We start from the raw sequence: 20,031 nt of genomic DNA, 5'->3' as shown, positions 1-20,031 counted from the left end.
TTAAGATACATTTGTGTGTCTTGATATGGATTTTTAAACACAAAATATCTGTATCAGTAAATATCGGTTATCAGCCACAGCAGTAGGCCCAATATTGGTATTGGCTCAAAAACAAAACATACTGGTCCATCCCTTCTGTTTATATCATTTGTGTTGTTTTGTGTTGTTTCAGCTCTCTTCTGTTTATATTCTGTGTGTTGTTTCAGGACCGGGCTCGTGTGGCTCTCTTCTCGCTCTGTTAGAGACTCTTCATAACGCTCCTCATTTAGAACTACACAAAGACATGATAGGATGGATACTTAAGGTACTGTGAATATATAGATACTGCTACTAATACTACTACAAGTACTACTACAAGTACTACTACTACGATACACATATACACATACTACTTTGAGTACTATTGTTACTGCTGCCACTATATTTTATATGAATCTATGTTGTGTTTTTTCAGATGGTGTCAAACATTAAAACATGGAGGCAGCGCTCTGTTTCTGGGTCGTCTGTGTCTCTGAGCTCAGCGCCAGACCCTGAGGATGTGAGACACTCTTATTACTCATCTTATTGCTCCTGTTGTTTCCGCTATCCTGTTATTACGACTAGGCCTGTCATGATAATATATATATTATATCGACTTATTGTTCAATATATGAAAGCTAGAACGATGTATTTTAGAGATTAATATTTATCGTCTGTATAATGTCTTTGCAACAGTCGGGACTTTTTTGCCATTTTCATGTAATAACATTGCTAAGCTCCTGCCCCTGCCAAACCAGCGGTGCAGACGGTAAGGGGCCTTACCTTCAGCATTGTCTGTCCTGATTGGCTCTTTGGTTACTATGATACTCATGGTCTGAATTCCAAATACGGAACTGGGCTTCATATTAGCCGCGATAACTACAAGCCTTGTCGAGTTTCATTTGGAGCCGTGTGATGTGGTTCACGTCACACTCCTAGTCCATTTCTTTATACAGTCTCTAGTTTCAGACCAGTTCCAACAATATATTGTTAATTGTCTGAACTTTTTACCACTGAATTCCTGCTTTCATAAAGGCTAACATATTTATCTATTTGTATATCTATGTTTCAGAGGGTAAGCATAGGAGGGAGGAAGCGGAACCATTATTTTATTTGATGTTTTGTATTGACTCTTTTGCTGCTGTGTGTTCAGAGGGTACGTGAACGTGACAAAGCGGAGAGGAAGAGGAAGGCAGAGATGGCACGCCTGAGGCGGGAAAAGGTCATGGCCCAAATGAGCGCTGCCCAGAAACACTTCATCAGTGAAAACAAAGAGCTGTTCCACCAGAGCCTAGAGCCCGACAGCGCTCCCAGCAGCAGCACAGGGGAACTACACAGGTCAGAGAGGCCTGAGTCTGGCTTACGCCTCATTCAAACTGCACCCGGTCCAGCTGCAGCTCTTGTGTTGGATCGTTTTAGTTGTGGTGTGACACTCACATGAGAAGCGGAGGCTCTGCTGTGCGGTTGTGGTCACCGTCTTTGAAGCTGAACATGCGGGACCACGTGTTTACGCAATAACTGTTTACTCATTAAGGGAAAAGGCTTGCAGTCAGCTCTGATCTCTGCAAAAGCAGAATTGAACAGAATTAATCTGGAGCTCCGGGGCACCTCTGCCACCTGGTAGTGCCGGCTCCTCTTGTATTTTTTACTATTAGGAATGCTTGCAGCCACTGGACCGGAGTAAAAGTCGCACCAGAGAATGAATGTGTAATAATGAAGAAAAAACATATATAAGCTGCACTGGACTATAAGTCGCATTTTTTCAGGAAATTTATTTTACAAAATTCCAGACCAAGAACAGACATTTTATCTTTAAAGGCAAGTGATGATAATAATAACAATAAAATAGAGAACAACAGGCTGAATATCAGTACAGAACATAACACATTTATGTCTATTCAGCTACTTGAAGCCTAGACAGAAATGAACACGTGTCTGGTTTGTTAACGTAAGATATTAACAGTTAGTCAGATAGGCTACGCCAGTGCTTCTCAATTATTTTCTATCATGCCCCCCCTATGAAGAAGAAAAAAACAAGAACATAATATAGATCAACTTACAATAAAAAAAATACTTTAATAACATTGCTTTTTTAAATTTGTAAAATGTATAAATTTCCTTGAAATTCATATATATATATATATATATATATATATATATATATATATTATATCCTTATTTGAACTATACACATTTTTGAACAACTGATTGAACCATTTGATACTGAAAAAATAAAATGAAATTTAATTAAACATCAAATAAAATATATATAATTAAATAAAGATAAAATGAATAAATAAAAATTAAATAAATATCAAAATAATACATTAAAATTAAATATCACATTAAAATATTAAAATTAAATAAAATCAATAAATAATAATAATTTAATTGATCAGCAACATTAACAAGACAAAAATAAATAAAACAATTTGTCCAGTTTTTTGTTGTTTTTTTTTCTTTATCAAAATGAAGAAGTCAGGATTAATGGCTGCAATGAGCACGTTTTGCAGGGCACAGCTTTTCGAACCAGGGTTTGAAGCCGAACTGTAACGATCAACTTAACTCATACGTAAACGTGCATGAAGCATAGAGAACGAACTGAATACGTGTCATGGTATGTTAACGTAAGGTATTAACAGTTAATCAGATGATTAAAGCATAAAAATAAGCTAAAATGTTTACTCTGAATCTCAGTCTAAATCACTAAATCCATTGAATTCTTCATCCTCAGTGTCACTTCTGAACAACTCCGCCAACTCCGGAACTAGATGAAGCGCCGCTTCCCTGTGGCCTCGTGCAGTTGTCAGTGTGACAATAACGAAGATGTGAAATTATATATTTTAATATTTTCACATATAAGTCACATCTGAGTATAAGTCGCACCCCTGGCCAAACTATTAAAAAAAAGGTGCTATTTATAGTCCGAAAAATAAGGTACCTGTAGAGGTTTTAGATGTCATGCATCCATGTTTGTGTATTCTAGCGATCTCCCGGGCCCTATTCAAACTCTCCTTACGGATAGCAGTACGGACCTGTACAGGTCTCTGCCTGCAAGCCTATGTCACCCATGGTTCTGCATGACAGTTCTCCAGAAATATATAAAAACATGATAAAGAACTGTACACAGCAACTTGACAAACCTGATATGTTTGTGTGGAGTAGTTTCATTAGCGGGATGCATGTTGATTGTGTTACAATAAAAGGTAACATGGTGATTAAAATGTGTTATGTACCTGAGTCAGACTCTCTGAGCTCAGATTAAAGGCTCATTTAAACTGCAGGGTTATGGTTATTATAGTGCTCTTTAAATTGTACGCAAAATTGACTGGTTGTTACCTCATCATAAACAAACCTGGAGTTGTGTGTGGTTTCATTAACACATGTTTGAACCCTTTATTATTAGTCTGTCTACATCTACAAAGATTAAAATGCTCTGTTCCAGTTTATAGGGTCATGAAGCGGTAGTTTTCATGTTAACAGATCATTTTACTTTTTGTTGAGTAGAGATTAACACTTCCAGGGTTGAAATCACCCCAGTGATTCTAGTGAAGGTATATGGAGTTTAAAAACACAGTGAAGCACTTCCTGTAATACCACATGACATCACAAGGTGGAACAGAGTGTTTTCTGTTTTGAGAGAGGAACTCCAGCTATGTTTGTGATAAGGACACAACATTATAATATAGATCAGAAAATGGCATAATATGGGACCTTTAAAGAATGTTTTTAGAGTAAACTTTTGCCTTTTGTCACTTTTGTCTCTATTAGGTGTCCAGATTCACCTGGAGCTCAGGTGTGTGTGGGCCCATGCAGAGTGGGTGTGGCTTCTGTTAGTCATGTGACCTGTATCCTGTGTCAGGAGGAGCAGGAGGTGAGTCTGGACTGATTCTTTTTTTATACTGATACTTATCAACTTGAGTATTTTAAGAGCCTTAAGAGACTATTTTAAATGAGATCTATTTGGCGAACTGGACTTTTCAGAACTTTTAACATGTTTGTGTAATTTTATTTTCCTGTGTTCAAGACATCATTGCTCCGATCTTCCCCCATTTTCAATGCCACTGGTATACACCCACTGTGCACTTCCTTCTTCAGTTTTGGCACAAATCTGGTCTGCAGCTATCTATAGGAGTTGCTGGCAGCATGTTGCGGTTTATTTCATAAAGTTTACTGTGATTTGATCAATATTGTGATTTCAAATGTCCAAATTCTAACTTAATGTTCAACGGGTATCATAGATCATAACTATAAAGCAGACACAAGCACAATATCTCGTCTTTAAGTATAGTTAAAACAATGGTCCATTTAAAGTCCTTAAAAACTTGTATGTTTTAGGTTCACGCTCAGGGCAGAGCCATGGTCCTCTCTGCCTTCGTCCAAAGATCCACCGTCCTCTCCCAAAACCGCCAATCATCCAGCAGCCAGTCACAGAGCAGAGGTGAGACACAGCAGCCAATCGCAGATCAGCACACACATACCAGCATCTAATCACAGAGCAGCACACACACAGCAAAGGTGAGAAACAGCAGACAAGGAAGTACACGATTTTCATGCTATTTGTTGTGAATATTTAGGATGCTCTGAATGCATAAGGTAGGTCAGGAATAGCTTTGGGCCACTACACTAAATCAATAAAATTTTATTTGACTTCAATTTATCTTGTAGTCCTAGTCCTGTTCTAAAGGAGCTGGTTTTGTTTGGTGCTGTTTGATTCTGTTTTAGTGTGTAGGCAGCACGGTGGCTGAGTGGTAACACTCATGCCTCACAGCAAGAAGGTTTGGTTCGATCCCCGGGTCGCCCAGGCCTTTCTGTGTGGAGTTTTGCATGTTTCTCCCCGTGTCTGGATGGGTTTCCTCCGGGTAATCCGGGTTTCCCCATCAACCAAAACATGAACGCCCTTCGAGACAACTGTTGTTGTGATTTTGGGCGTTACAAAAATAAAATGAATTGAATTGTTCCAAGACATCAGTACTTTTACCTGGGTATAACGTTCTGGTGTAATACTTGGTTCTTTTGGGTTCTGTCAGAGGTCCTGTTCATGAACCCGGAGATTGCGCTTGGAATCCACACGGCCAGCTGTGGACATGTCATGCACGCCACCTGCTGGCAGAGGTTTGTATTGCACTTTGTTACACTGTTATTATTATTATAACTATTATTGTTGTTATTATGTTCCAAACAGGAAATGAGCATGGGCGAGATTGAACTCCATCGACTCTGGCTCCAGTTAATTTTCTATTCATTTTCATTCTGACCTTCAAATGTTGGTTTAACTCACTCTATGTGATCGTGGGGTTTTTATTTCACTATTTTGTCCCTAATTCAAGGCATGAACATCAATAACAGACAAATCTGGCACCTTCTTTGCTAACATTATCAACAGCTTTGACTGACAGTGTTGCTATGCGCCTGCTCCCTGGCACGCTAGGGCCGAAAGGGGCATTACCATCAACTCTTTGGTTGCTATAGTACTTGCGGTTGGAATTCCAAATATGACACTGGGTTCAAGATCACCTGCTATAATTGCTAGCCTCAATGAGCTTCATTTGGAGGCGAATGCTATGTTACACTCAGTCCACTTTAAACAGTCAGGTTTATACTTTGAGGCGGTGGAGTTTATAATATAAAAATATATTTATAATTCATTACAAATATATATAAATATAAATAAATAATTATTAACAAATCAATATTGTAATGTATTTTGATGAGATATTTTGAGGCCGTGCAGCAGATAGTATATTTAGATTGTAGTTATATTAATATTAATTAGAATGTTCCTCTCAGATACTTTGAGGCGGTGCAGCAGAAAGAGCAGCGGCGGCAGCAGCGTCTACGAGGTCACACTAGTTTTGATGTCGAAAATGGAGAGTTTCTGTGTCCTCTGTGTGAATGCCTCAGCAACACAGTCATCCCACTGTTGCCTCCGGCAACCTCCCCGGCAACCAGGTATAGAACCCACGCTTTCCCCCAGCAACCAGGCATAGCACACTGTTAAGCCCGCCACCCAGGTACAGTATCCAACAGTATACCCCTGCCAACCAGTCACTCATACTTGCACAGACGGTGATATCATCACACAGCACTGTTTGTTTACAAGTTGCACAGCAGTGCTATTGATTTAGCGGAAAAAGAAAGACCAAAGGCATGAAATATCTCTTAAACAGTGAAACACAGACAAGTTCTTCTGTGAGAGGCTACTCTGAGTTTATGGATTAAACATCAACATGGAGCTGTGTGGGTTAGAAATTTCACGGCCTCCGGTTTGTCTCTGTCCACAGTTCTTATTCACAGTACTATTGAAGCTGAGCATGGATCCACTGTGTGTTTGGATCAGTCTTTATTGTCTGTGTTCCTGTATGAGTGATATCGGCATGGGGCACATGGCACACGGCACCGGGCACACGGCTCAGGGCTCATGACTCGGGGCACAGGGAACATGACACATGATGAGCTCTGTGCTTTGGCCTCTTCTCCTCTGGGCCACAGTCTGAAGTATGCTGTTCATGGGTAGTTTCTGCACTCGCACTGGACACGTACCATAGTTTTAGGGGGTTTAATACCTGGGCTTGATCAGGCAAGTTTGAGCACTCCCTTAGACTTTGCTCATGAGTCTAGTTCAGACTTAAGCTCTACCGTAGCTCTACAGTTGATTTTTCTGTAGATTAAATCATCATAAGTTTAACCCTTACTGTGTTGTGTTCCTCCGTCCTGAGCAGCACGGGGCAGAGCCTGGAGACCTGGATGAACACCACCAACCTGCAGCTGGTGGTACTGCGGCACAGACAGAGCGCAGGTGACAGACGCATTGGACTGTCTGTTTAACATCGGTATAAGAGGTTTATGTAAGCTATTTTAACCCAACAGGTGAGGAGGGGCCGAGGCCTGGAGAGACGCAGGGCGCAAGGCCTGGAGAGAAGCAGGCGGCGGTGCCTCTTGCACCTGAAGGATTTGACCTGGATTTTGTCCCTGAGTGAGTCTCTACTGTGATAATGTGATAGTGAAAGAAAGACACAAACATGAGTGTGATGGACACAGTGACTTTAAACGGATTTAAAAAGAAAACACATGTGTAAAACTTAAACATGGGTACATTTATGGATAAACTACCGAACTGTTTCAGGACTTATAACATATTTGAATCTAGTTCATAAACTGTAGTGAATCTGCTCAAAACCTAAAATTCTAAAGTGTGTTTTTCTGTTTCCCTTCTCTCTTTTCTTCCTCCTCCTCTTTGCCCTCTCTGTCTTGTTTTCCTCTCTCTTCTCTCTCCTCTTGCCCATCTATCGCCCCCCCCCTCTCTTCTCTATCTCCTCTTTCTTTCCTCTCTCTCCCCTCCTCTCTTTCTCTCTCTCAGGAGTGCATTGTGCTCGTGTCTGTCTGAAATGATGAGCACTTTCAGTTTGGCCGTTTACAAAGTTGCTTTAAAAACAAACCCGAACGAAACTGACCCCAGACTGCCCCCTCTGAGCTGGTCTACCTGTGCCTTCACTATACAAGCTACAGGTGAGTAACGCAGCACTCGCCACAATAAAGCACTGTATGCTGTCAGCCCCTCCTATGGATAGCTGCACATCACAAGCAGCAGATTTATAGCCATTTTTTTTCAAAATGGCTATGCAATACTGCCGTGTCCTACAAATATCGCCTATTAAGAAAATAAAATTATAGAAGGAAGTGTGTGCATTACAGTGTGCGTATACCGGTGGCGGTGAAAATGGGTAGATCGGAACAATGACATCTTGAATACAGGAGAATAAAGATTACTCAAACATGCACAAATCACTCAGTGAGAAGGAAATGACTATAACATGGTTAAAAGCTCTGAAAAGTCCAGTTTGCAGAATATGTCTGTCTAAATCTGCACCTGCCTCTGTCATTTACACTTGTCTCTATGTGTGTTTAGAGCGACTGCTGTTCGATGACGACAAGCCTCTGTTTGGAAGTCTGCCCTGTCGACAGGTGAGTACCACTTACTGCCCTCTGTTGCACTCTAATGGCTCCCTCTGGCTCCCTTTGGCTCTCTTTGGCTCTCTTTGGCTCTCTTTGGCTCTACAGCCCCCTATAGCCTCCTACAGACCCCTACTGTTCTTTGTTGAAAAGTTCTGCAGTGGGGCTTTAACCCTGTTCTAATGTTGTGAAATATTTTGTAGTGGGGTGTTAACCCTGTTCTAATTCGAGAAAATGTTCCGCAGTGGGGCTTTAACCTCTTGTCTCTGTTTCAGGAGGAGTGTTTGAGCGCCCTCTGTAGGTTCAGTTCTCACTGTTGGACTGTGGCTCCGCCCTCGACTGTTCAGCAGCACTTCACCCGCCTCTACTCAGGTACACACGGGGGGGGTCTGACAAACAGGGAGGGCATCTGACACACGGGGAGGACAGGAGGGCATCTGACACACAGGGATACACAGGATTGTCTTCCAGCTCACCTCCATTTGAGGTGAATCCTCCATGTTCTCATGTGTTTCAGCGCTGTTCTTGGACTTAGACTTGCAGGATGTACCTTGTCTCCTGGACATCGACATGTTTCACTTGCTGGTGAGTTTGGGACAGCCTTAACAGTAGTAAATATGAAGTCTGAGGGAGATATGGCCTCTGTGTTGACAAAAGTTAAAAATTTTTAAACCCCATGCAAAAATAAAACAACAGAAAATGGTATCGCAAAAAAGTAAAATTTTACTCATATTTGCCCCTTTTCCATAGGACATCCAGTCTCGTCTTTTAAAATGTGCAAATGGCAACTAGATAGTGGTCAAACTGTTGGACTGCAATAATTCCTGGCCCTGATCCTGCTAAAGTAATTTATATTTGGGTTTCTGCTCTGGGTAAGCTTGTTTTGTTTTGCAGGTCTACAGTGTCTTGTCATACAGTGCTGTTCAGGCTCTGGACCAATCAGGACAGAGCTCCACGGACTCCGCCCACCTGCACCTGTTGCACCTGGTGACGTTGGCTCATCTGGTGCAGGTGCTGCTGAGCTGCAGCTCCACAGACCCTCGCACAGGTAAAGAAGGGCCCCCAGAGAGAGAAAGCACTTTCCTTAAAATGACTGACCTTAAGATTTCTATATCTGTCTACAGTTGAAACCAGAAGTTTACATACACTATATAAAAAGACATGCATGCTTTTTCTTCTCACTGTCTGACATGAAATCAGGCTAAACTTTTCCTGTTTTAAGTCAACTTAAGACCAAAAAATTAGGACCCAAATTATTTCTATTTGCTAAATGCCAGAATAATGAGAGGGTTTTTAAAAAAACTATATTTCATGAGTTTCTTCAAGGTCATAAGTTTACATACAGTAAGATTACTATGATTTTAAATAAACCGAGATGTTGATGTCATGTCTTTGAAAGCTTCTGATAGTGTTATTGACAATATTTGAGACACACCTGTAGATGTATCTGAAGGCAGACCTCAAACACACTGCTTCTTTGTGTAGCATCATGGGAAAGTCAAAAGAAATCAGCCAAGATATCAGGAAGAGAACTGTGGACTTGCTCGAGTCTGGTTCATCCTTGGTGCAATTTCCAGATGGCCGAAGGTGCCATCTGTTCAAACAATTGTACACAAATATAAACCCAATAGGAATGTCCAGCCATCACACCGCTCAGGAAGGAGACGGGTCCTGTGTCCCAGAGTTTAACATGCTTTAGTCTGAAATGTGCAGATCAACCTAAGAACTAAAGCAAAAGACCTTGTGAACATGCTGCTGGAGCTGATGGATGTGTGTTGTTATTTACAGTGAAACTGAAAATTACTGTACTGACATGGGCTGAAAGGACACTCTGCAGGAAGAAGCCATTACTCCAAAAGAAACTTTAAAAAGCCAGATTACAGTTTGCAAATGCACACAGGGACAGAGACCTTAATTTTTGGAGACATGTCCTGTGTTCTGATAAAACTAAAATTGAACTGTTTGGCCATAATGAGCATCGATACGTTTGGAGGAAAAAAGAGGAAACTTGCGAGTTTGAGAACACCATCCCAACTGTGAAATACAGGGGTGGCAGCATCATGTCGTGGGGTTGTTTTGCTGCAGGAGGAACTGGTGCACTTCACAAAATAGATGGCATCATGAGGAAAGAACATTACATGGAAATACTGAAGCAACAAAACATCAGCCAGGAAGTTAAAGCTTTGGTGTAAATGGGTCTTCCAGGTGGACAAAGACCTGAAGCAAATGGCCAAACTGGTTACAAAGTGGCTTAAGGATAACAAAGTCAATGTTTTTATTGAAAATGTATGGGCAGACCTGAAAAGGGATGTGCGAGCAATGCAGCCTACAAACTAAGTTACACCAGTTCTGTCAGGAGGAATGAGCCAAAATTCCTGCTAACTATTGTAAGAAGCGTGTGGAAGGATATCCAAAACATTTGACCCAAGTCATACAGTATTTGGTACCAGGCAATGGTATCAAATACTAATGAAATGTATGTGAACTTATGACTTTGAAGGAAGAAATGAAAATTGTCAAAAAAAAAATCCTTCTCTCATTGTTCTAGCATTTAGCAAATATAAATAATTTTGGTAATCCCTATTGACCTAAAACAGAAAAAGTTTAGTTATCAGAAAGTGTCAGTGAGAAAGACAAGCATATATGTATATATATGTATATATATATACATATATATAGCATATATGTATATATATGTGTATATATATATATATATATATATATATATGTATATATATATATATATGTATGTATATATATATATATATATATATATGTATATATATATATATATATATATATATATATATATATATATATATGTATGTGTGTGTATATGTTCACCTGTTTTTTATAATAATTTTTAAAAAAAACAGGTGAACACAGCAGGAAAGGCTCCTCTCTGTTGGTGATGAGTGGTGATGAAGTAAATGGGCCCTTCCCTTAAGCCATATTTGCTGCCACATTTGGTGTAAAAACCCTGTAGCATCGCGAAGGTCCATAGCTAGCTTCTTACCTAGCCTCTTACATGGTCCAACAGTCCCTTACTTGTGTCCTTTGAACTGCACATGCTGCACTCCTTAATAGGTTAAAATCATATGATGCTAAAAACTGAGCCCAAAAACTGCTCACGTGAGCCAAGTAGACAGAAGTGCAGCCAACCACACCATTGCCACAGAAGCAATCTCTTTAACTGACTCTGTGACAGTAATTTACAGCGCTCTTATGTTCTTATTTGAATGTCTATCTTCTTTCATTGTTATTAAAAACATGGTCAAAAGCCATAAGTAGGCAAAGTTGCTGACTTGTTTATCTTCCTGCCATATCTCTTCCATTATAGCAATTATAGACACAATTGGAACATACACACAGTTCACGTGATTTACCTCATCCATTTTATATTATAAACATGTACAAGGTCAAAGAGATATTAGCACCAGCCTGATTTATACTGTAGACTCTCAAAGAGATAAATTGGGCAAAACAACTTTTTAAAAGTGATGGAACAACCTGATAAACTGCTGTGTCATTATTGGTGAATACATCTGTTACTCTAGTGTCGGGAAACGTGTGAATGAACACTAAGTTTAGTATTTAGCATCTTAAAATCTCCATTTATTCAACATTAGACTGAGCATTCTGTGAGGTGAGACGCCACAATCCCAAGCTTTATAGAGTTGTTAAATGATGTCACTTCAGGTCCAACCCGAAACCGCTTTCTCTCTCAGGTTCTAGTCGAATGTTCCTTAATCCTTGCGGTTAGCTGTAAGAATTGTCCAATTCTCTGCCCACAAGCCTACATCTCCCATGCTCCCAAACCACAATTATCCATAAATATACAAAAAGCATGATGTAAAACGATTCAGTACAGCTTTACAAACTTGATGCACTGTGCAGTAGTTTCAGTAGCGGAACGCACGGCATTATGTTGTGATGCCACTCTGAAGGGGGAGTGACTTTTGACTTAGAGCATCAAGAATGAAAAGTTACACTTATAAAACTTGTTATTACGTTCTTCTTTAATGCAAATATAGCATTAAAAAAAAGGAATATGGTGATGTCCCGGTAAATATGTTATATGCCCCATAGAAGTAAAATACCCCTTCTTTAACATTTCTCTGTTGCAGCAGAGAGCGCTATGGAGCAGGACGGCGGAGGACCTGAGGAGCACCTGACACTGCAGCTGTACACCCTCCTGCATACTCACCTGGACAGGTGCTGGTCAGTCAGAGAGAAGGACACATTAACCAGGCCATTCAGAGACGGGCCAAACAGGCCAATCAGAGAGGATGACACATTAAACAGGCCAATTACACAGAAGGCGACATTAAACAGGCCAATCAGAGAGAAGGAAACATTGAACAGGCCAATCAGAGAGAGGGAATCACGCTGCAGCCTGTTAAGAGTTTGTCTTGTTTCTAAACTTAGACATACCTGTACCTGATTTTTACTTTCTTACAAAGGTGAAAACAGAACTAGTTCATTCTAAATGGTTTGTAGTGGTCCATAGTTATTCTTCACTTCCTCACCTTATGAATTCAGAGCATAAGGTGAGAAGCCAACTATCATGCTAACAGTGCATGTCTTGATGGCTTTTTAATTAGATGCAGACAGCACACAATTGCCTTATTTTGACTTCAAGAGCTGCTTATACAATATATCTGTAATGGGACAAGTCACATTTTGCTCAAATACATGGGAACAAATCAGGGACAGGACCTTTAACAGAATGGGTGTGTTCCAGTGCACTTCCTCCGGCGGCTTCCGGGTGGCAGCTGTGGCACTCTGTGAAAGACGCTCTTCTTCCCTTCCTTCGTTGCGCCGCCATGTTCTTCCACTACCTGCACTCGACAGTGCCCCCCGCTGACCTGCTCTGTGAGTCACGCCACGCCTTTAACCTCTTTCTTTGTCATTGCAAAGTATCAATAGCTTCAGAAAGTGGGCCTATTATTGAACAAAGGGACGGAGTGAGGGTTCTACATGAATGTCTATGATGGAATGTTCAGTAGCTACCATGGTGACACAATGCACACATTACCAAATGCTCTCAAAAATAATAGTCTGAAAGCGCAAGATAAAATAGAAAATGGATTTAAACAACACATTTTCAGGAGCCAACAATGAGTGTTCATGGTCCTGTTTAAGTGTTTGATTTTCAACAAAAAAGTGAGTGTGATAAACTGTTGGCTAATGCTAGGTAGCTTGTGATTGTAACGTTATTTGAGAGGGACTTGTTTATGAGCACAAACCACCTCACCTGTTGTAGTTACACCTAAATCAGTTTGTTATTGTCAGACTGTGTTAAAATAAAGCTCAGATTAAAGTCTAACAAAGCTTCAGACAGAGCAGTGCTTACAGTTAACACCACCCCCCCAGGGAATGTTGATGACATAGTATCAAAGTATCAACATAACTCTTTGGGAGTTCCTCTGTTTTAAAAAAAAAAATCTCCAAATTTGTAATCCTCAAATGCTGAACATTCGCATAATTTGTTTGGGATTGGCTCCACAAGTAGTGGGGCATCTGACTTAAAATCTCTGTCTTTGACTTTGTTTGGTGTAGTGTCAGACAGAGACCAGTGGGAGGCTCTCTGCAGTTACCTGAGTCTTCCCTCAAACCTGCTACTGCTGTACAGCCAACAGCGTTCCCTCTTGGACCCCCTCATACACAGGTACAGCTCTGATTGGATGTCTGTCTCTGTACTTAGCTATGATTGGCTCTCTGTCTCTCTCCTGAGCTCTGACTGGCTGTCTGTTACTGTTCTGTGCTCTGATTGGCTCTCTGTCTATGTTCTGCCTACTGATTGGCTCTCTGTCTCCTGAGCTCTGATTGGCTCTTTCTCTGTTGTTTGCTCTGATTGTCTGTTTGTCTCTGTGCTGTGATGTCATTGCTTGTGTGTCTTTGTTCTGTGCTGTGATTGGCTTCCTGTCCCTACTTTGCGCTCTGATTGGTTGTCTGTGTTCTGAGCTCTGATTGGTTGATTTACAGATGGTGCTCAGACCCTAGAGTCCGACATCGTCTCAATGAGTCCGGGTCCAGGTCAGATTCTGGGTCAGGTCTGGTTCGGTTCCCACGAGAATCCAACCATTTGGTGGATCTGCCTCAGGACTACAGCGTCCTGATCAACCAGGCCTCGTCTTTCACGTGAGGAAACATGCTTACACACATGAAACATGCTTAAATTGATACTTTGCAGTGACATCATGCTGGGGGTGTTCTATATATATGACTGTGGTGGAATATTCAGCAGCTACCATAGTCTAAAAACTCACAAATTACAGAATGGATTTAAACAGCACATTTTCAGGAGCCTGCGACCAATATGTGCTTTCATGGACCTGTTTAGGAGTTTAATTTTCAACAAAAAGGTGAGAGTGACTAACTGAAAAACTGTTGCCTAATACTAGTTTAACAGCACAAATCAGCTCACCTGTTGTAGTTCCACCTTCTTTATGGCCAGATTGTGTTGAAATAAAGCTCATGTTAAAGTCTGACAGCTTCAGACAGAGCAGCACGTACAGTTAGCACACCCCCAGGGAACGTTGTTGACATCAACTGTATCAAAGTATCAAGTACACATGAAACACCCCTAAATACATGGGAACACACTTTGATACACATGTGATTAGTTTAATCAGAGTGAGACATGGGAATGTGCTGCATTCAGGACCCTCTGTGTTTAAAAAGGGGGTGTTATGCAAAACTTGGTTTTTGTAGCTTTCTAACATGTTATAACATGCCTGAAGAGGTTTTAGGTATTATCCAGGCATGTTTGAGTCTAGCCATCTCTCCCGGGCCCTATTCGAACCATCCTTAACGGTTAGTAGTACAATACTGTACAAGGCTCCACCCACAAGCCTATATCACCCGTGCTCCCGCATTACACTGCTCTATAAATATACAAAAACTTGATACAAAACATTACACTACAACTTCACAAACCTGATGCGATTTGGAGTAGTTTAATCAGTGAGATGTTTATTGTTGTCCATGTTATGTTCAAGTGTCGTCAGTTGTCTCCATTTAAAGGTCCCATATTATGGTATTTTCTGATCTATGTTCTAATGTTGTTTCCTCATCACAAACAGACCTGGAGTTGTGTTTTGGTTCATTCACATATGTTTAACACACAAACCCTGCATATTTAGGCTGAGTTCTTCTCTCAAACATAAAATCCTCTATTCCACCTTGTGATGTCATGTGGTAATACAGCTCCACTGTGTTTTTAAACTTTATATACCTTCATGAGAATAATTTGGATAATTTCAGCTCTGGTGTTGAATTTCTACTAAACAAATGGTAAAAGGTAGCTGTTTCATGACATCACAAGGTGGAACAGAGCATTTTGAGCTTTGGAGATACAAATAGACTAATAATAAAGGGTTACTCAAATATGTGTGAATGAAACAAAACACAACTCTAGGTATGTTTTTGATGAGGTGAGCCTCAAGCCATGCCAGAATGTGTAACAAGAATACATTTTGCATAACATAGGACCTGTGTAATGGTGTCGTGTTGCGTTCAGGTGTCTCTGTGTTTATTAGTGAAGTTGTGTTGTGTTGCATTCAGGTGCCCTCGTTCTTCTGGGGACCAGGCACGTGCTCCCACCCTCTGCCTGGTGTGTGGGACCCTGCTGTGCTCTCAGAGTTATTGCTGTCAGACGGAGCTCGACGGAGATGACCTTGGTGCTTGCACCTTCCATGCCCTCACATGCGGTGCAGGGGCAGGGCTGTTCTTCAGGTAACTCCAGGAGGCAGGGCAGCTTGAAATAATTTTGATCCTTAGTTACCTCATATAGGCCTGTCACAATAAGGAATTTTGCCACAAGATATATTGCTACAGAGTAATATAACGATGAACGATAATATTGAAAGTACTTTATGCCACTAACACAATGATAAACCAGGTTAATTCTAGTAAATCATCAAAAAATATACAGTATCATTAAAAGGCATCAGCTGCAACAAATGAACAACAGAATGAAAAAATAGTTTCCCACAGAAGTTACTTATTCAGCCCTCTACTGCTGAAATTGTATCATTGTACAATAAAAATGACCAAAACTTCCTGCAAAGAAAAAGTACTAACGATAAATATTCCAAATTCCAGCCATTATACACTGCTTGGCCCAAAAAAAAAAAAGTTGCCACCTGGATTTAACTAAGCAAATATGTCCGAGCCTCCTCCAGCTGTTCAGGTCTAGGTTCAGCAACAGTCTGTGCTCAAAGAATGAGGTCAGCTGACACCTGAATATACTGAATGACCAGGTTATTCCATCAATGGATTTTTTCTTCCCTGATGGCACGGGCATATTCCAAGATGGCAATGCCAGGATTCATCAGGCTCAAATTGTGACAGAGTGGTTCAGGGAGACATCATTTTCACACATGGATTGTCTACCACAGAGTCCAGACCTTAACCCCACTGAGAATCTTTGGGATGTGCTGGAGAAGCTTTGTGCAGCGTCAGACTCGACCAGCATCAATGCAACATCTTGGTGAAAAATTAATGCAACACTGGATAGAAATAAATCTTGTGACATTGCAGAAGTGAAATCGAAACAATGCCACTGCGAATGTGTGCTGTAATGAAAGTTAAAGGTGGTCCAATGAAATATTGGAGTATGTGATTTTTTTATTTTTTTTTGTTGGTGGCGACTTTTTTTTTGGCCAGGCAGTGTATATTGAAAAGTCAATATAGAACTTGTCGTGACAGGCCTAATGTCATGTCAACGACATTAACAGCTCCCTCTCCTCTTCACCCAACTTTCTCCCTTTTCATCCCTCTCTCTCTTTCATCCCCCTCTCCCCCTTTCCCCATGTCTCTCTTTGCAGGGTGCGTGAGTGCCAGGTGTTGTTTGTGGCAGGTAAAACCAAAGGCTGTTTTTACCCTCCTCCTTATTTGGATGACTATGGAGAGACCGACCAGGGCCTCAAGTGAGTCTAATCTACATCACATAATATCACATCTACAACACATCTACAACACATCTACAACACGTCTACAACACGTCTACACCATATCTACAACACATCACCACATCTACACCAGATCTGCATGTCTACACCGTGTCTACACCACGTGTACACTATGTGTACACCGAGTCTACACCGCGTCTACAACACAGCTACACCACATAATGCCATATCTGCACCACGTCTACACCGCATATCACAATTAGACCAGATGCACTTTTTTGCTCTGTATCAGCACAGGGCTTACACCACGTTTCACTTTTATGAAATCAGACCTCTTGTCAGCTTTTAACCATGTTATAGTTGTTTGCCCTGTGACGTTCTTTTTAGTGTGTTTCATGCATATTTGAGCAATCTTTAATCACTTATTTTGAAGATGTCAAATTATCGATCAACCCTTGTTTTCACCTCCACCTGTGCAGATCCCCTGCTTTGTACGCACTTCGCTCCAACTTTATTTTCATAGTTACTGATACAGGTAGGATTCGTTAGTGCTGTGTAGTCATTTTACTATAAATGGGGGGAAAAATCCACTGCTCGCTAGTGTGATGTGCAGGAGGGGCAAATAGCCTGCAGGGCTTTGTTGTGATGATGTTTACGGCAACGTCAGCTCCCATTGGGCACCACAGTTTTGTAATGTGAAAGTCCGCTGACTTGTTCCTTTTATTAATTTGTTTTAGATCAACATGGAGATTTAAAATGTGCAAATTATAACATAATGATCAACAGTTGTCATAAATTATAACTACAGAGGACACACAAGCACAATAGCTCTAAAATGTAAAATATAAAACGAGCCAATTAAAATCTAAAGTAAAGACTACCTGATTTTATCTGCAGATTAGTGTTGTCATGATACTAAAATTTCAAACTATATTTCAATACTAAGGAATAAACTTAATGATAAAAACCTCTTTCTTTAGACAATAAAATGTAATTTTCAACATTACATAATAGTACATTCTTTTATATTACCATGTGTCCTTATATCTGTGTAATTCCTCAGTGTCCAGTAGGTTCATAGTGGTCCATGACCGTAAACAACTCTGTGTGTCTTGTACTTGTCCGATACAGCTCAAGATCATTCTAAAGCTATTCAGGAAAGGTTCATTTCTGTCCTGTGAATGGGAGATTTTTAGTATCGATAGTAACTAGCTGCTCATTTGAGCAAGTAGTTTTAGTCTTGATTAGTATGTGATTTTCAATACTTTGGGCAAGCATATAGCAGATTACTTTTGTGTGAGCTAGTTGCTTGAGCTTGTGCACAGTAACAGAGTAATTCCATAAAGGTTACCTTGCAGCCATAATGTAAACAATGACCAGAATCTGACTAAATTACACAAAAGTTATGATTAGACTAATAATAGTAAATGACAAGACCTTAAAAAAAGCTGCTAACTTGAACACCACCAATGCATACCATCACAAGGTGGAACAGAGCATTTTGAGCTTTAGAGATGTAGACAGACTAATAATAAAGGATTTCTCAATCTTGTATACATGAAACAAAACACAAGGTAATGTTTTAATAAGGTAACATTATAACATGTCTTAATCCTCACAAGAGTCAATTTAGCATAATAGAGGACCTTTAAACTGAAGATGTGTGTTTTTGTGTTAGGCGTGGTAACCCTCTGAAACTGTGTATGGAGCGATACCAGAAGATCCAGCGTCTGTGGAGACAGCACGCCTTGGCAGAGGTCATCGCTCACGCCCAAGAAGCCAATCAGACGCTGGCCACCATCGACTGGCAGCACCTCTGACCAAGTGCCCCGTTAAACTTAACTGTGTTTGAATGTATTTTAGTGAAGAGACTTGAGTGGAGGAAGGACACTGTTTGGTCCTAGGTCAGTCCTGGGTCGGTCCTGAGGTAAAAGACTGGGTGATCTCGGTGACTACAAGCAGAGCATAGTTTTTTCTTTTTTTAACTGTTTTTATTTTCTGACTTTTACTTTGAAGCCCCTGGCTGTGACATCACTTCCCATGTGTTGAATTTTGGGTATGTGATTGGCTGTATATGTGTGTATATGAACAGTAGCATAATAAAGGCATTTGATTTGACGCATCTCTGATAAAGGTGAGGTCATGAAATGTGATGTAATGTAAAATGTATTGTCCCAGAGCACATATGTTGGGCTCCACTGTCTCTTACTTCTTGACACAGAGTTACATGCATATACGTACAACTGTCCAATGAGGTTCTTCTGGTTTAGCATTAATTTATTTTAATAGATTCTTTTTCTAAACCAAGGTTTAGTTTGTTTTCATGCCTAACAGTTTGGACTGTTCCTTAAAGTGGTCACATGATGTTGCCCTGACGTGTCCAGTCAGCTGCTTTAAACAGGTTTTGGCGCTGGCTTCCCAACAGTGGAGGCAGGACAACAGCGCCACCTGCAGTCCGACTTCTTCAGGACAGTTTCCCAGGTGTGTGAGTTAAAAAGGCTCCGGTCCTGTGGGCATGTTTTCTTTTTTCGATTGCCGAAGTTTGTTGACCCAATGATCTTTGCTCCGTCCAAGTCCATGATGTGCTTATCTTTTTCAGTGGTTAGGAATGGTTTGTGTGCATGCCTTCCTTCTTACATTCTGTTCCATGTCCCCTTTTTCGTGTACTGATAGCCCTCCCTGTTCCCCAGTGTACGTTTTATTGCAAGACCTGCAGGGTATTTCATATATGACGTTACATTTGTGCTCCTGTTCTATTTATGTTTTTGGTGGACGAGTACTTTTCTGGGTTTTCTGTCCTTTTTTTACTAATGTGTTTATATTGTGTTATACCCCTCAGGTTTGAAAACAAACTATACCTTGGTCTGGAAAAACTGTCTATTAAAATAAAAAAAAATACATAAAAAATAAAATACATATGGACAACATGTGCTCCTGGTTACAGAGGGGATATTGTGCTATTGGAGCTTTTTAACTTCTATTGGAAAATTGGTTGAAGATTTGGCTAATAAACTCACTATTCTTATGACTTCTGCTAATCCAACATCTAAAAATCCAAATCATATCCCTGCTGTACAATCTGCTTCAGACAAAGCCAAGGTAGCATATTTTACGTATGTATGGGCACATACTGTGTTGGATA

The 20,031-nt window shown here is 40.5% G+C and overlaps 1 protein-coding gene across 2 annotated transcripts in view; it reads left to right on the top strand.

The window, feature by feature from the left end:
• ubr2 (ubiquitin protein ligase E3 component n-recognin 2) overlaps positions 1–19,005 on the top strand; it is a 35,667-nt gene extending 16,662 nt beyond the window's left edge. Inside the window, exons 26-46 of one of the 2 annotated variants that reach the window (XM_033985468.2) lie at positions 207–304; positions 455–538; positions 1,172–1,356; positions 3,790–3,892; positions 4,357–4,459; positions 5,049–5,133; positions 5,809–5,970; positions 6,741–6,817; positions 6,889–6,994; positions 7,379–7,527; positions 7,928–7,983; positions 8,247–8,343; positions 8,489–8,556; positions 8,866–9,019; positions 12,102–12,186; positions 12,716–12,846; positions 13,534–13,642; positions 13,960–14,115; positions 15,541–15,711; positions 16,806–16,907; positions 18,568–19,005. In XM_033985468.2, the coding sequence (XP_033841359.1) occupies positions 207–304; positions 455–538; positions 1,172–1,356; positions 3,790–3,892; positions 4,357–4,459; positions 5,049–5,133; positions 5,809–5,970; positions 6,741–6,817; positions 6,889–6,994; positions 7,379–7,527; positions 7,928–7,983; positions 8,247–8,343; positions 8,489–8,556; positions 8,866–9,019; positions 12,102–12,186; positions 12,716–12,846; positions 13,534–13,642; positions 13,960–14,115; positions 15,541–15,711; positions 16,806–16,907; positions 18,568–18,709 (2,423 nt within the window). In that variant the 3' untranslated portion in view covers positions 18,710–19,005. Of the gene's footprint in view, positions 1–206; positions 305–454; positions 539–1,171; positions 1,357–3,789; positions 3,893–4,356; positions 4,460–5,048; positions 5,134–5,808; positions 5,971–6,740; positions 6,818–6,888; positions 6,995–7,378; positions 7,528–7,927; positions 7,984–8,246; positions 8,344–8,488; positions 8,557–8,865; positions 9,020–12,098; positions 12,187–12,715; positions 12,847–13,533; positions 13,643–13,959; positions 14,116–15,540; positions 15,712–16,805; positions 16,908–18,567 lie in introns of both variants that reach the window. The other variant, XM_033985467.2, reaches the window with a different exon arrangement.
• The last annotated feature ends 1,026 nt before the right edge of the window (positions 19,006–20,031 follow it).

The sequence above is a fragment of the Periophthalmus magnuspinnatus genome, chromosome 20 (genome assembly GCF_009829125.3).
Source record: "Periophthalmus magnuspinnatus isolate fPerMag1 chromosome 20, fPerMag1.2.pri, whole genome shotgun sequence".
In the NCBI taxonomy this organism is placed as follows: domain Eukaryota; kingdom Metazoa; phylum Chordata; class Actinopteri; order Gobiiformes; family Gobiidae; genus Periophthalmus; species Periophthalmus magnuspinnatus.
The sequence above is the reverse complement of the archived record's forward strand: the minus strand, read 5'-3'. Positions and strand labels throughout refer to the sequence as shown.